Source organism: Pinus tabuliformis, chromosome 9, assembly GCF_031772625.1.
Source record: "Pinus tabuliformis cultivar Carrire ecotype Pingquan chromosome 9, CPIR1, whole genome shotgun sequence".
Taxonomy (NCBI): domain Eukaryota; kingdom Viridiplantae; phylum Streptophyta; class Pinopsida; order Pinales; family Pinaceae; genus Pinus; species Pinus tabuliformis.
Window position 1 is genome coordinate 724,072,597 of NC_142307.1, and position 18,393 is coordinate 724,090,989.

At 33.5% G+C, this 18,393-nt stretch overlaps 1 protein-coding gene across 1 annotated transcript in view; it reads left to right on the forward strand.

Annotated features, from left to right (window-relative positions):
- LOC149150737 (protein ALUMINUM SENSITIVE 3-like) overlaps positions 1-8,187 on the forward strand; it is a 40,949-nt gene extending 32,762 nt beyond the window's left edge. Inside the window, exons 2-3 of the mRNA XM_089440795.1 lie at positions 7,447-7,692; positions 7,793-8,187. Of these exons, the coding sequence (XP_089296921.1) occupies positions 7,447-7,692; positions 7,793-8,107 (561 nt within the window). The 3' untranslated portion in view covers positions 8,108-8,187. The remainder of the gene's footprint in view (positions 1-7,446; positions 7,693-7,792) is intronic.
- The last annotated feature ends 10,206 nt before the right edge of the window (positions 8,188-18,393 follow it).

The window sequence follows — 18,393 nt, forward strand, 5'->3', positions numbered from 1 at the left end:
TAATCCACATCCATTCAACAATTGCAGTATTTCTCTCCGAATTTTTTTCTCGGGTGCGTGCTATGGGTAGCGCCATGATAAATTTTCTGGCTCAATGATATGTCCCCATTTAGAATATCTCTCAAATTTGTCTCAAATTCGCCCAAAAAGGTTCATACACTCCTCATGAAACAACATTACTTTGATTGGAACTCCTTACATATCATACAAAGTATCCCAAATCTAAACCTTCAATGTTATGAAACCCTGCAAAACCTCCAACAATGCCTGACACTACATTGCCTCATAACACTAACTCTCTTCTTGTTATCACCACACCACATCACTCACTAGTATAATAGAATAGCAAGACTATTATATAGAAAAGTTGACACAATGTGACATCCCCACAATCCCTTCTCTGCGGATAGTCCACCTCACTGCAAAATGATGTGAATCACGTCTCTCCAGATCCAACTTATTGCGAGAATTAATGGAACTAGGTGGTGATTTGATTGGCATGTGGCTAGATCTGGTAGTCATCCCATCCAAGCAGATCATGACTATCACCTCCACACTTTTAAAATACCTCCAAGCTATCATTCTATTCACTGAAAGGCAAAGGAGATGATGTGTCATTCTCGAGCAAGCGTGGAAAACTTTGTGACACAATCTACATTGACTCTTTCTTATAATTTTGCTAGAAGGTCACTATGAACTACTGTAGTAACCAATGTTTTGGGTCATTTCCTTAGTTATTCCTATGCTTGACACTTGTCTTTTAATATGGTGTTCACCCCCAACATTGTGCATTTCTCATTGTTGTGGCTGTGGAAACTATACACCTGGCTACTACTTCTGCATAAAACTACTAATTCGTTCTAATCTGCAACACAAATAAAATTTAACGCTCCAACCATTTTATTTATTTATAAAGAAGAAGTCTAAAATATTCCTACTCAATGTTGCGCAGAAGATTGGTTGTCCCTCTACAATTTCAGTCGACTCCTTTTTACATAGCCTTCTAAGGGTTCACCATTAAGCTTCTCCAGTTGCACCGTGCCTGCATTTTTTACATTCTTGACCATATATGAGCCAAGCAAATGCATTTGAAGCTTCCTTGGGTGTTTCAGAAACTTATTGTCATAAAGAAAAATCAAGTCCCTCTATTGAAATTGTTTCTACTTGATACATTGACCATGTTAGGCTTTATCTCAAGCCTTCTGCACATTTTGATGAAAACCTGCAACCATTCGATCCTCCTCTAACTGCACCAATTCTTCAAGACAATTCTCTAGGGAACTTGATTTAGTCATAAGTGAAAAGTAGCTATGCGTAAACTAGCTACTAAAAACTCCATGGGAATCACAACATCCTGCGCTTACACCATTCTAAATGGTGTCTACCAACTAGTCAACTATTTAAAAGTTGTCCTATAAGCCCAAAGTATTGTAGGTATACTAAGGTACCAATCATTTCTATTTGCATGGAAAAATTTTGTTAGCGCATTCTCCAATAATTGCAAATCCAACACATCTCAATCCTAAAAATGTATGACAATCCAATATGCTATGTGAAAATGTTGAAGAATAAGGTACCTAGGCCTAAAGACCATATCTATAATGCTTAAAAGCTATATAAATGGACAAATATGTCATAAAAATACTCTTAAAAAATTACACAAAAAACTTGTTAGTAATCTAAATACTAGAATATCACAATTTTGTATCTTGAAAAATATTGGTATAAAAAATTATTAATATACAACAAGAAGTGAATGAAAACCTTGCTAAAAAATGGTTGAGAAGGAAACTAGGTGAACTTTTAGTACTTAGTCAAATCCTTGTACTAATATTCACAATATCCAAAACATCCTCAATATACTCAAGCTCCTCAAAATTGGTCTGTAAGCTATCATGGATATTCCACTAGATAGTTCGCAGTTCGTCACAACAGATTTGATTAAACTATATTTAAAAATCCAAAATCTACATTATAAGGGTTTTATTTCTCTTTATATTTTTGAATTTGTAAATTATTTTTAATTATGTATGCATGGAACCCCCGACCAGGATGCGAGCCAACTGGAGATCCGCATGGGGATCATAGCCATGCTTAATCGAATTAATGTAAGGACTAGTGGGTGACCTCTCCTACACCCTCACACAGACCATATCCTTAATGAAAAGAACAATAGTAGATCACAGCGGATCCACGACGCAAAGTTTGGCAACATTTTAAATCTCCAGGTGGTGGGAGTTGGGAAACATATGCAACCATCTGTCTGACACTCAACCTGGAGAAACAAGTATCTTAAGAGGTCTGAGACACTAGTTTTATGGTTAGTGGTGCCTGGAATGTAGGGAGGAAACTTTGTTGTGGTTTGTCCTGGCTCACAGATGGTGCAATTGGTTTGGTATGTTCTTATGCTTATCCTTTTCCTTGGGTTGGGGGTTGACATTAGTTATCCACCTTGCATTTGGAGGGGAAAAGGAACAATAGTGAATTGGAAAGTTTCTGTGATAGCATGTATTGGATTTCTCGACTATGTTATGTCGATCTCCGTCTTTTTTGGTAATTTTATATCTCGTATGGCCATGTTTAATGGGTTATGGGTTTTATTTATTATGCATGCTGAATCTGAGCTCCATAATTCTAAGTTTAATTTTAACTGGAAAACCCAGAGGAAGGTGCATTTGGGCAAAGAAGGGTCTACAGACTTCAGGCTAAGGAGTGCAGAAGGGTCACTATTAACAATCAAAAGGTGCATCACACTCTGGGATGGTTCTTGATTTTCTCTGAGTATTGGTTCGGGTTGTCGATTCATGGTGTGGTGCAGTGTAGTATGATGATGCATATGTCCTTCATTCCTCCTATTAAGTCTACATTTGATTGTCTGTTGCTTGTATGTATTGTTGTTAATCCATTTCCGCCTAAGTCACTTCTCTCTCTAGCCTTTGCATAGTGGGTTGGGTCTCGAGTGCGGGTAGGTGAGAGAAGTTGACGAAGGGTGGCCTGACATCGTCCATCATGTTGAAGACCCCTCTTGGTGGTGGTGCCTTTGGGCATGGAGGCTATGGTTGTAAAAATCAGGGTGGTAAGGGCAATGGAAAAGGTTCGATGTCTGGCAAGCCTCTATGCCAACATGGTAGAAAAATGGATGCTCAGATTTTAGAAAACATTGTTTAGGCCTATTATGAGGGGACCCCATCCCAGGTAAAGCATATGATCTCGACCTGGGATGATGAATTAAACCTAAACACTAATATTAAGCAGCCGATGGAGGATTGGAGTGGTCTGATCCCTGATCTTGGTTACACCTACGGTTGCCTCACTCTGTATAAACAGTGAGTTCACCTTTTTTGGCTCATGAAATGCATTGTTGCCAAGCAATGGATTCCTTTGTCAATATTGTTGCGAATGTAGACCTTGATCTTGGTCTCAGTGACATTCAAAAATAAATCCAATTAATTCAACTGCAGCTTCAACACGAGGACACTCACCTTCGCCGCTTTGAGGGCCACATTCCTTGTCTACCTCAATTTGAACTACCAGGCTCAAGTGTAAAAGATTCCACTCTGGTGGAATCTTCAGATGATTAGATGATGGAAGGTCCCATCTGTTGCTATTTTTGCTTATGCTTTGATGTATATATCGGGTAACATCTCTGTTTATCGTTTTATGCTTAGTAGATGGTTTCCAGACTATAAGTCCTACAAGGATTTGATGGACATACTGAGACTATTTAAGTTTTGGATAGCATATAATGCAGTTCGGTGACCAAAAAACCTGATTTCCCACTAGGCAGGTTGAGGTCACCGAATGTTTCTTATGTTTGTAACCTACTTGATTATTGAAATAAATGAATGTATAGGTACTGCCAAGCTTACAAAAAAAATTGTGTATGCATGGAAATTAAAATTATGTAAAAAATAGAGAACAACGAAATAAAAACTACAAACTAGGATTTGGCACTAGATATAACCTCATAAACCCTTTTTGGAGAAAACCCAGCTGGAAGGTGAGTTCACTCTGCTCTCTTTCTCTGAATAGAAAATGGCCATGAGTATAAAGAAGTATGAAATGTGGCTAGTGGGCTACTATAGTACACAAATAATCTTTTTGTGCTTTATATCCTATCCTTCACGCCAATTTTTTCTCATCTATGGAATAAATACACTCAAAAGGAATGTAACCTCTTTTTCCTCCTAGTGGCTCGATTATAACATAGCATGATAACCTATAAGTGTTTAGGTTTTACTACCTCAACTCTTAATCATAGTTATAATATGGATTCTTCTATAGTCTTCTTCATCATAATAGTGCTACCAACCCCTTTTCCATAAGTTATGGGGGATGATGCGGCATCCTCTCAAATTATGGTGGTGAAAAAATGAAGGTCAACTTCCGAGCGGTGTAACTTTTGCATATGGCTCCGATTGAGGCAATTATTACACCATTGGAAAGATCCCTATGTGTAGAATATCACAAAACGATGTGGTGCAAGAGCCGAAAAGTGTATCCACAAAAAATGTCATTTGATGTCTCAAAATGCTCCCAAAATGTTTCATACTACAATTTTCTTGTTGGTAAAAATAGTCCTGTAAGCTTATTCCTCTATTTTTCCACTATAATAGCATCGAGATAAATGACAAACAATATAATGATCAAATCAAAATAAAAAATACCAAATAATAAAATATCTTAATAAATATTCTTAAAAAATTAAATTAACCAATTTAAAACCCCTCCAAATTATCCATACTTCAAAAAAATAAAAAAACCAAATTCTAAATCAATTTTATAAATAAACTATAATCCTAAAAAAAACGCCCTAAGTAAATCATTAAAATTAAAATTTTACTTTAAACCTCAAATTTAATAATTATCATCAATATCTTTCCCGTAATTACTAAAAGATGAAAAAGTCCCAAAACTCATAAATCAATAACATTAGTATAACCTCTTTGAAAGTTAAAACGTAAAGTCATAATGTCTTTGAATCAGATTTAAAAGCCCAATTTTTAATTTCTACTAAATTTTCTACTTATATATAATATGTTGTTTATACTTTTAATATATTTAATTTCAATTTCTAATGAAATAATATTAGATTTAAGTGATATCATGAGGGCTTCAGCTTTTAATATTCCATTTCTCTTTCACAACCATTTAATAATCGACAATAAAATTAAAATTTATAAATATAGGTAATATGTGCGTGAGAATATATGAAAAATTATAGGAGAATTTAATATATATAAAGGATTATTGGATTAATGGTGCTCTATACTTTAATAAAGAGGTGATGTTTTAGTGATGTAAATGTTTATAAACATTATATATATATATATATAAAGTTATTAATATGATGTCATTTTTATAAGTTTTAATTAATATTCAAATTAAAACATATATAAATGTAAAATATAAAATATTAGATATAAAGCTTCAAATTTGATGAGAAGAAATTGGTCTGTCTGTAATGTAAAGTAGTTTAGATACAATTGTTTTTTTAACAATTTATTACCTTATATATTATTATTGGTATAATAATCAACAATATTGGTTATTATTATTCCAATATATTATAATAATAATCATCTTTATTATAAGCATTATTATATTAGACCTTACATATATTATTGATTATCTAGAGTGGCATTTTTTGATCATTTGGATGGAGCTGGAAGAGAGACGGGAACAAAGAGAAACAGAAAGAGGAGGGAGGTGGGACAGAGATGAAGGAAAATAAAGAGGAGAGGAGGGATAGGAGAGTGGGAGGGATAAAGACATGGAGTTGGAGGGGGAGAAAGAGGGAGGGAAGATAGTGACAGAGCTTGAGGGTAGAGAGAGAGCTAGTGATGGGGTGAGAGAGAGAGGTAGGTGGGAGAGAGAGGAAGAAAGATGGAGGGGTAGAGAGAGAGCCAGTGATGGGGTGAGAGAGAGAGGTAGGTGGGAGAGAGAGGAAAAAAGATGGGGGGGTAGAGAGAGAAGGAGAGAGCAAGAGGGAGAAAGAGATGGAGTTGGAGGGGGTTAGAGAGGGAGGGAAGAACAAAGACATAAAGAGATAGAGGTGGCGCGAGAGAGAGAGTAACAAGGGAGATATGGAAAGAGAGTGAGGGAGAGAGGAGATAAGGAGGGAAGAGAGGAGGAGTGGAGAGAGAGGAAAAAAAGGAGAATAGAGAGAGAGAGGGACACACATAGATGGAGGGGAGAGAGGGAGAGGGGGATAGGGAGAGAGGGAGGGAGATAGTGACAGATTTGGAGGTAAGCGAGAGAGAGAGAGAGAGAGAGAGAGAGAGAGAGAGAGAGTGATGGGGGAGAGACAGAGGGAGGTGGGAGAGAGAGGAAGGAAGAGAGAGAGAGAAGGAGAGAGAGGGAGATAAAAGGAAGAGACTAGGAGAGAAAGATGGAGGGATAGAGAGACAGAGTGATGGGGGAGAGACAGAGGGACGTGGGAGAGAGAGGAAGGAAGAGAAAGAGATAAGGAGAGAGAGGGAGATAAAAGGAAGAGACTAGGAGAGAAAGATGGAGGGATATATATATATATATATATATATATATATATATATATATATATATATATATATATATATATATATATATATATATATATATATATATATATATATATATATATTAACCATAAAAGAAGAGCAAGTACGACTTTTACAGAAGGTAAAAGAAGTTCGATTTGGAAAGTCATGAATATTTTCATTTTTCACTAAAATATATGCATTGATTTCAATGTACATGTTGATTCCTAAACCTATTTGATTGATTGCAATTCATGCATTGATTTTAGTGTAGTTATTTTTTCCTAATCATATTATGCATTGACTTTAGGGTAGATGTTGATTTGTAATTTTATTTGATTGCTTGCACTAGATGCATTCATTTTTGTGTAATGTTGATTTCTAAGAATTATTTTTAGAAAGTATAAGTTATTTAATTTGAAAATATCAAATGTTTGAGAGATTTTTAAGGTATTTAATCTATTTATACATTTAAAAATGCATTTTAGACAATAAAAATATCAAACTCACTAAAATTTATATTATCCCATTCTGAATAACAATATCATTTCTTTTATTAATTAATTTACCTAGCTAAAATATAATAGCAAATAAACCAGTTTATTTTATTTTTCAAATTTCACCCCAAAAAACACAATATATTATTCAATGTATAGTGTTGATAATTTGTTATTTATTATGGAATATGTGGTGCTACTTATATGATACTCAACACCTTATTCAATGAAAGTTGAATTAGTTTATTAAATGATCATCACAAGATTAGGTCAAGCTGGTCTTCAAATTATAGCTATAATATGTTTATAGATTTTATATCCATTATAATATATTTTATTATTTAATAATTAATTATTAATATTTAGAAGAGTTGAAAAAAGCGTGAATTTTCATTTAGGAATAACTTTTTTTGGCATTCTTTTTTATGCAGGTAAGTGTAGCTGCCTATACTGCAGGCAAGCGAGCAAAGAATGTACCATATAGTTCATATGTTGCAGGGGCATCCATTATGTCGGGAACATCCTTTACACTATGCTTGCTTCTTGTATTCAATGTGTTTCCTTTAACACCTAGATATATCATTCCAATAGCAGGAATGATGGTTGGAAATGCAATGACTGTCACTGGAGTCACCATGAGGCGCCTCCGAGAGGATTTAAAAAATCATCAGATCTTGGTTGGTCTATTCATTCATTGAAACTTACTTTATTTATTTATTTATTCTGCCTCTCAAATTACATTAAAAAAATTAATGAATGTCCATTGGGTATATGTAGGTAGAGACAGCTCTAGCACTGGGGGCATCTCCAAAGCAAGCTATATTGCAACATGTTAGAAGGGCTATAAAATTGGCCCTTTCACCTGCTCTCGATAATGCAAAGACTGTTGGGCTTATTTCACTACCCGCGGTAATGACTGGCCTTATCATGGGAGGTTCTTCTCCTCTCGAAGCAATTCAACTCCAACTTGTTGTGATGAATATGGTAATGGGCGCTTCCACCTTCAGTAGTATCATGTCAACTTACCTTGGTTGGCGGGTCTTTTTCACCAACACATACCAACTTAAAATAGAGGTTCTCATGGCCAATTAATATTCATTAGAAATTTAGAAACACTTTTTCCTTCTCGCTGGTTGGCTATGAAATAATTCATCATTTTCTCACAAAATTTAATGTTTATAAAAATTTTCAAATTGAATCCAATTTATTTGATGTATACCTCTAATAATTACCCAACACAAATCAAATTGTAGTCCACTTAATCATAATTAGCTATTTTGATTTTGAAAATAACATATCAAATATCAAACTTTGCATCTATATCAATAAAAAAATCCTTAACCTAATTTAACTATAATTATTACTATATCAAACTTTGCATCTATATCAATAAAAAAATCACTAACTTAGTTTTATTATAATAATTATAATTAATATAATTGTATATATTTAATTTATCTAAAATATTATTTTAATTTATTAAAAAAATTCAATAACTTTTATATATATATAGGCTAACCCTCATTATAACTCATGACCTTTTCAAAAAATCCATCACAATTAATCCAAAACCCGATGGGCATTTTGACTTTTAAACGTGTAATTAAACAATATTAATTTCAAACTTGAAAACTCTATATTTTTTTATTTTGTAAATTTTTATTTGTTAAAAACAAATAAATATATATTTTAATTGACCTATTTCTTCATCTTTACAACCCAATTAAACAATGCAACTATATTAAAAGTTGAAGTTTGGTAGAGTGAGGTTGGCTAACTTTCACAAAGTGTACTTACTTGAGGGTTCACAAGGGTAAGCCAATACAAACCCAAAAATAACTCATTTAAGAGTTCATAAGGCTAGAAGCAAATGCAACAATATTTATAAGTATTAAGCCATTACAACAATATTTATCAACACATTAGAGATCATCATGTCACTAGGGAGAATTTGAACCTAAGTGGAGAAAATAAGATACATTCCACATATAATCCCAATTTACTGACAATATAACTTAAAAATAATATATTTCTTTATTTTTATCATACTTTAATTAAATAAATATTGAATAGTAATTTACTCTCCCATAAAAGATAGAAAAATATATAAATAGTTACAAAAATATTTGCTTAATATTTAATATTAACCCATAAGTAAATATTTATGATCAACGTACAAAGTAAATCAAGAAGTAATTGCTATAGTCTTGGCCTTTTAAGAACATTATGAGTGTTTCATTCTCGATTAAAATAACAATAAACTTTACTTTATACATAAAGTAAATATAATTGAGCTAGGTGACCTTCCATCAATTAGGGGGTCCATTACGGGGACATGTTATAGTGTTCATAAATAAGTGTAAATTTTTAAATATTGGCTCAATTACTAATCGAAAGTTAAAAATAACAAAATTCAATTTATATTGTAATTTTTTTATTAATAAATTTACAAACAAAATTTTAGATAAAAATAATCATAATATACATATCATATTAAAATATATAGTAGCTATAAATTAAGATTCATTTTATAATATAAATTAAAATAATGATTATGTAACCATATTTAAATGTAATTACTAAGCATGTTAAAACTTAATACTTATAATATAAGAAGATTCTTGACCATCAATATTCACCCCTACATTACCATGAATATTATTAACTTGTAAATAAGCTTTGTTACAATATCACGACTTATCAATACCACATGCCCAGAAGCCATAACTCATTCCATGATCAATAAATATTTTATTTTAATTTAATTTTATAACATTTTTTTAGTTAAATGTAAAGCAAAAAGGTTATAATTACTTTTGCGATATATCAAAACCTCTCTTTTCCTTGTGAGAAGAAACTTGTATTTTCATTTATAGATGTAAAGGAAAATACATTTTGTATATACACAATTTTTTTTTTTTTTTTTGTGTTCTTCAAGGACCTAAACTGATCCTTGTATGGAAAAACTATCAAAACATATAATTAGAATCTCTATACCTAGAGCATACATTCTCAACCAATACATCACAGAGCATACATGAATACAAGTTCATGTTTTTACAAGTATTTGTATCATGAGAGTTCATACAAAGTCTGATATATATAAAAGATACAAAAATAACTATAGAGGAACCATGAAAAAGGATGCCTATCCATATAGGGATGATGGAAAAACTTGTAATGATCATCACCTCAGAACTCTATTACCATACATAATCTTGGATACATGTGCAAACCTGCATTAGAAAGACCTCCAATGACCTCGTTCCTCTCACTATATAATGGTAGCATGTGAAAGAAGTGAATAAGAGTTTGATACGATAAATCTCCTCCACAATGTTAACAACCATAATATTCCCGCAACAATGAGTCATATTAACCTAGTTGATAATTACTAAAGAGTCTCCAAAGCACTGAAGATGAGATACTCCTTTTTGAACAAAAAATTTAATAAGAGAACGACATGCATTAACCTTTGTCCAGTTATTTGTCCCCCTACCCAAGCCGATTTTAACATGAAAATAGTTATTTTCAGCTAAATGAAGAACAAAACCACCCTTGGAGATAGGTTCTTTCCCCTGAGAAGTAGCGTCAAAATAACCCCAAGGATTTGTAACGTCTGTATTTTCAATACAAATAGTCCTGCCATTCAGAGAAATCCTTGATTTTGGGAAGTGTGAAAGTATTTCTAACCCATTAGCAACTAATTTTTCCATATAAGATGCAAAATCCAAGAAAAGAGCTTTGTTATAGGCAATCCAAAAGCCCCAACAAAGAATAAGGGGAAGAACACAAAATGTAGAAGTGACCATGCCCTCAACCTGACATTTCCAAGTGGCCTCAAATTTAAAACTGACCCATTGATAACTTGGCCCCAATAATGTAAGGGAAGTATCCAAAACCCTCTTAGTGAAAGGTAAATATATAAAATTATGATAAGAAGATTCCACGTTATTCTTGCAAAAAACACACCAACCAGACCTGATTTTACATCTGCACTACATAATGTCCCAACTGGGTAACTTTTTGTCCATAATACACCAAACCAACAACTTAGATTTTGACAAACACTTGGATTTCCAAAGAACCCGCCACCACCATGCCACAACAACAATCTGATCATCTGTACTAAGGTCACGTAAATAACCCAATTTGGGAAAATTGACATCATCAGAAAATTGACCACTATGCTTGAAATATGATCGGAAAATTGGCATCATTAGCATACAAACAACCTTACTACAAAATAGTCAAATGTTTTAGGGAATTGATATGGGCCAAATGAGTAATATCCAGATCACATAGGTGATCGATAAGAGGTTGAGTGTGTATATGGAAGACCCCACTACCAGGCCACAAATCATAACCGAGGTGAACACTGGATCCATTCCCTATCTTCCAAGCCATACCCGAAGCCACCAATTCAAAGGAGTTAAGAACTTCTTGCTAGACCAATGAAATATTTTTTGTAGATTTGTTTTGAATCCATACCCAATTGTCCAAGGAATATGGGACAACATACTTATGAAAAAATCACTTAACAATAAGAGTAACCTCCAAACACACTTAACAATAAGATTTTTTAAGAAAATAAATATGTTTTTGAGTCCCCAATCACCCAGAAGGTTGGGGACAACCAATCTAATCCACCTAACCTATGGTAAGAAAAAATGATCCTTGAGCTTTCCCATCAAAATTTAAAGCAAATTTGTTGAGATTTCTCCAATACCCTGTTAGGGATCCAATCCAATGACATCCAATAGACTGGCATGGGTTTAAGAACATATCTTACTAATACCAGTCTATGAGCACAAAAAAACCCCCTGAAACACCAACATGAGTTTCTTTAATCCAGTTTACCCAACAACCACTACTAGTCGACTTTTTATAGCAATCTAGTTTCAAGTGGAAACCCAAATATTTAAAACTTGAACCCAAAGTCCAAATTTTGAAAAGAAAAATAGAGCGCATATATATGATCTCGTGCTCATCCATATTATGAAAAACAATGGAGGATTTCCTTTCATTAATAACCATACCCATCGCAGATCCAATCAAATCCAGGATCTCAAACAACTTACCCAAATCTCAACCAGATCCATTGCAGAGATAAGGACATCATCGACAAATAATAAGTGATTATCAACAACAACTCAATAATGACCATACCCTGAAAATCCCTTCGTATAAAAGAATTCTTTATCATAAGACTTAGCCCTTCAACAATAAGCAAAAATGAAAGTGGAGATACGGGGCAACCTTGTCGTAGACCTCCCTGAGCTTGGAAAAAGTTCAAGGCTGATCTATTTATCAAAACAACAAAGGATACAAAATTCAAACAACTCATGATCCAATTTATGAAAATTATATTAAAGCCAACATGAGTGAGGATGAGTTTAATGAAATACCAATTAACACAATCATATGCCTTAGAGAGATCAATTTTAAAAATAGCTCCCTTCAACTTCAATAATTTAATCTTGTGTAAACCCTCTTGAGCCAACCCAATGGGCTCATGTATTTGGCGCCCGACAAGGAACCCAATTGTTCTTGTGAGATAACATTAGAAAGGAAAGGTTTGATTCTACAAGAAATCACCTTAGATATGATATTATATACATAATTACACAAAGACATGGGACACAAATCCCCAAAAGAGGTAGGATTATCAACATTAGGAATGAAAGCAATGAAATTCGAGTTGAAAGAATGGAGAACCCGACCTCGACTATGAGAATTATTCACAACTTGAAGTAGATATTTGCCAATAAGATCGAGAAAAGAAAAAAAATTGAGCAACCCAACCATTAGGGCCGAAGCTCTTGTCTTTTGGAAGCTAGAGAGGAACGCTTTTAATTCCCCTTCAATGACACCCCCCATCAGCTATGATATGCTCTGACTTGAATCATTTATTGTGAATTTGTAATTATGTTTAAGTATGATTGCGTCTTAATTTTGAAAGACTTATTTGAAAATAGTTTATCAGTGTGATAAACTGATAAAGATTGAATGTAAATTTTGAATTTATAGTGATATTAATAAAATAATTATCTAGGACTGATGCTGGAATTACACTTGGTTGAAGAGTTATGGATGCAAGATAATTGTTGATATTTATTACCTCTCATTAAGTCCTAGGAATTTATTCCAAATGATTAAATTATAAATGATCAAGGAAGTAATTGATCATTAACTTCTCTAAAAGACAAGAAGCTAGATTGGAAAGTGGGTAAGTGGACCTCATAAATGAGCTAGTAACTACCTGCCACCCGTGGAGTGAGTTGAGGTAGTTACCAACTACGAAATAAATGGTAGAGAGGGTAATCCACTTTTGGTCACATTGCTGTAGAAGAATCACACAGAAGAAATTTGGTGAAAGGAAAATGAAAGAAAAAGTGAACTTGCAGAAATATATGCTCACGGGAATACTAATGAAAGAAGTATCGAAGGTTGGGAGAAGCCAAAAAATTTCAGTATAAGTTTTAGATATGTTTAATCAAGTCATTACCTTAAACTTTTATTTCATGAGAAATGTTCTTAATGATAAATGGAGTATTGTAATTTTTTGTTTTAATTTTCTATGGATTTGTGTATATTCTAAAATATTCATATAGAAAGAAAATTGCAAAGCAATTAATCTGAAGGAAAACTATTATTTGTTATGTACGTTTATGCATGCATCTACAATTTTTTGCATGCAAATATTATGAGGTATGTGCAAGAAATAAATATATATTTATATACTGAAATGAAAAACAAAAATCATTATACTTTAGAAATGTACATTGTATGCATATGTGCAAATAAAAAATTGCTGAAATTTTAGCTAGCTACATATTGACATATATTATGAATTAGGAAACAATAAAATACATATATTTTGTTTTAATATAGAAACTTGCATGGTTGTAGCATTGACACTGTTAAGACTTGAAATATTTAGACTTAGATATATATATATATATATATATATATATAATTAATTAATTAATTGGCAAATATAAATATGAGTCATACTAAGACTCACAATATTTGAAAGTAGTAATCAAAAGAATGATAAAGCTTGAAGAGTGACTGTAAGTCTTTGGAGAAAAAAATATTGATAACATTCATATAGTAACCAATTTAGCAGAGTGAAAACAAACAATTATATATATATATATATATATATATATATATATGGTTACTATATGAATGTTATCAATATTCTTTTCTCCAAAGACTTACGGTCACTCTTCAAGCTTTATCATTCTTTCGATTACTACTTTCAAATATTGTGAGTCTTAGTATGACTCATATTTATATTTTCCAATTAATTAATTATATATATATATATATATATATATATATATATATATATATATATATATATATATATATATATATATATATATAGTCTAGAAAATAGAGCAATTAAACTTACATAGGAAAATAAAAGTGAGCAGAGTCATCGTATGGAGAACTTGAGAAAGTAATAGTATAAAAGATAGTAATATAGCCTCCAAAATTTAATACATAAATGTTTTTTTGTATATGTTATTACGAAAAACAAAGAAATTTCTTTAATAAAAATTTAGGTCGACATAACCTTGTCAAGTTACCAATTGACATGAATTCTGGCTGAGAAAACCCATAAATAATTGCAATAATAGACATAAAAATTTGTAGTTTAAAAATATTCCAAGAAGGAAGTAAAATATTTAATATCTATAATGATTATAAACTCAGAAGACAAATCAATTAGATTCCTGGAGGAATAATCACGAACACGCAGAGAAATTAGTCCAAGGTTTTGGAATTTGTCGACCTTGAATTACGAACTTAAAATCTTCATGAGTAGAAAGGATACCCCATTGTATTACTTTGAAGGAAAAAGTTCAAAAATTTTACTTTATATGCTTTAGTATATGAGACAGAAAATGGTATACAATCAATATTTGTACATTGTTGTAGCTTTTTCTATCACCTATCGTGCAATTGCTTCAGAAGATGTAGACGCCTCCTAGAGATAACCTCTGGGTTGATAGCAGACCAGTGCCTAGGGCATCTGAGAGGAGTGCTTTTGAATATTATCAGTAGGTCTTTTTGCTTCACTCCATATTTCACGTAATTGGAAAAGGGATAATTTAGGGCTTGGTTCAATAACCCTTGATCAAGGTAAACTCAAGTAAACACATAAATATAAATACTGAGGGGGTACATGTGGCTAATCTCAAAGAGAAATGTCTTGGTTCTGGTGGTTGACACACATCCATAGGCAGCTTAATATTGGCGTTGTAGTAAAAATGAAGAGGAAGAAAGAAAGAATGGAATTCAATGCAGAGGGTTGGATACAACACATAATCCTAAGCAACAAGTTCCAACAGAAGTATGGAAGAATGAGGAGGTGAAAATGCAAAAATAGTGGAGCACAAATTAAGGTCTCATGCTCTGTACCTCATGGACACATTTATCACCAAACAAAAATTATTAAATTTGTGCACACACAGGTATTGCAGGCTATAAACTAACATAATTAAATATGTCATTTGCACAGGTATTGTTCACTACTTAGCAGCATAGATACATCCATAAATGAGAGTGAAACTGAAAACTTCATTACACTATTTCAGAAGAGGAAAGACATAACATGAAATGCTATACAAAGGGGAAACCATACTGTGCATTTCTCTGGTAGGAATCAACAAAACTGTTTCATTGACCTTGAAGATGGATTCCAAATCACCAGTCTGTTACATTTAACAATTGTATCAGCCCAAGGACCTCATGAACAAGAAAATTGAACCAAAATGGAACCACATAATTCTGTCATCTTGGGTGCCAAATTCTAGAACCCCTCTTAAGTGTTTCTTCTCTCTATTTATAAGGAGAGGGGAAGCATTGAACAACAGTCACAAAATATCTTAGTGAAGCTCCAACTATCTGATCGACTAGCTATCTCAGAGTGCGATGGTTCTGCTGCGCAAAATCATTACAATTAGATTTGATTTGTTGGAATTTCTAAGCCTAACTGTTAGAAACCCTTCATGTACTTTACTCATTTATTCCTGCCTACTTTTTCTGTTAATTAACAAGTTATTTACCATGTAAATACTAGAAATAAATACAATTACATGCTCAAAACATTAAAGATCATCAACTGAAGGAAAAACAAGCACACAAGCGACACCATTATTTTTGGACCAATGTCCTTGGAAAAACCCAATGCGAGAAAACCGGTGCAGCTATCTGAGGGTTTTATTATTATGTAGTTTCTGAATAAAATATGGGTGCCAAAACTAGCTCACCCAACAGAGAATAATCTTGGCAGTAGTACCTCTCTACTTGGAAGAAGATATTCTGGCTAAAACCCTGGAGGACCAATCCAACAACTCTCAGCTCCAATTTGCCCCACGAAAATGCCAGTGTCTTCCTCTAGGGACTGCGTCAGCCTCTCTATGGCTCAGTGTCACCCCTCCTTGCCCTGCATTAGCCTCTGGAGGCACAATGTCAGTCTCTAGAGCCTCTGCGTCACCTACGCTATCTCTCTCAAGCACTGCGTAACTCCTGACTGCCTCTGCATGGGCCCTGGCTGGGTCTGTGCCCCTCTGTCTCAGCTTCTGCACTACTTCTTTGGTACTCTCTCTACCTCTTTGCTTCTGTATTCACTACCCCTAAAATGCAATCTTTGATCACTCTTTCAACTTCGTCAGCAAACCCTGCCCAAAAAAATCGAAATCTCGATCAACTCGGTGTGTTCTCTAAGTGACCCTCAAGCCTCCTCTTATACTTTTCTCGTTGACAATTCAACGACTGAGATTAAGTCCCTAATCAATGAATAAGATCAACTCTGGCTTGATCCATGAATTTTGGACCCTTGTAACATAGTTTTGTATTAGTTCAAATTAATATTTTATTTTCCCTAAGTTTATACTTAGGGAGTCCATTAAAAATATTAATTATTTTAATGTCTCCCAAACTATTTAGAATATTCCCAAACCATTTTTGGGAATTGGAGATATCATGTGAGTTATCATCTCCACCAATTTTCGTGGCTAGAGCACATCCGATGCTACCCCAAATCAACACTCCCTCTTAGTGAGGACTGTGCTCTAGTAATACTCCTCACTAAGAATCACCCTGATCATCCGACATTGGTCCCTGTGGTGATGCTAGGCCTGATGCCAAACATCCTCTGCACTACTGCATCATGTATTGCTACCCATGTCCCTGTCACTACCACTGCTGCATCTATATGACAACCCCTCTCATCATGTTGCATCGTACTTACCATAGCACTGCCACTGCTAAGCATTGCAACTCAGTTACTGAGAAGTAAGTAACTGATCTCCCAACTTTGACATCTCTGTGACGCTAGAGACACCATTGATGATGAAACTCCCTATGTCACTGACAAGTTCCCCTTCTCTGACCTCTACACTACTGCAATAACTCCATGCATCTCGCAGTGCTGCCTCACACTGTCTTGGGAATCCTGCACTATAGCTCCTGTTGAGCTAATTTATGTTCCTAAACTAACACAATTATTTACTATCAATCCGGGTTGTTTATTCTTTGAGGCAAATTCACTATTTGTGAAGATCTAATATAACCAACCTTGAAATATAAATGATTAAAAGCTAAAGAAAATATATCTAATAACTCTAATTCAATCAGCTCAAAAGAGAAAACATTGAAAGGGTTCTTGAACTCAAGAAGTCCACTTTCACCTCAGTTATTACTTAATGAATTAGAGATTATAACCAAAAACTCAAGATGCATAAATCATACATGAAAGAGGCTCTTAACTTAAGAGACACTTAAAGTTTTCCATCATAACTCATTCATCTTAAGATATAAATCTAAATGGAAACAAACTATTTGCATGTAAACAAAAGAGACTAGTTCTAATTCAACATTTCATAGAGGGAATGCCCAACTTGAACACTTGTTTTCCAACTCAATTAGATGATGAATAAACCATTAACAAATGAAATCAATCACTATGAATAACCATAAGGCAATCTGAAATAAGACTTTGAAAAACTAAAGCTACCATCAACCAGATTTGCAATGAAATAAAACTAGTTTAACTTGGAAGTGTACTTAGCTTGGAGTGGGGGCCCTCCACCCTTGCCTTGCACACTTTTGAAGATGATATCAGAAGCTTTATATCAGTCACACATCCATGTATTGAGCAGCAAAAATGAGAGTAACACAAGTCTTCAAACCAAAAATATTACAGCATAAGAGTATCATAAGTCAATGTGTTGAGCCATCAAAGTGTGGCTCTTAAATAAGGAGTTCATGAAACCAACTGATCTATATTTACTCTAACAATATTATCTACTCTAAGCCACCTATCCAAGTCGAATCCACTCCTCTCATCCCAAGAAATA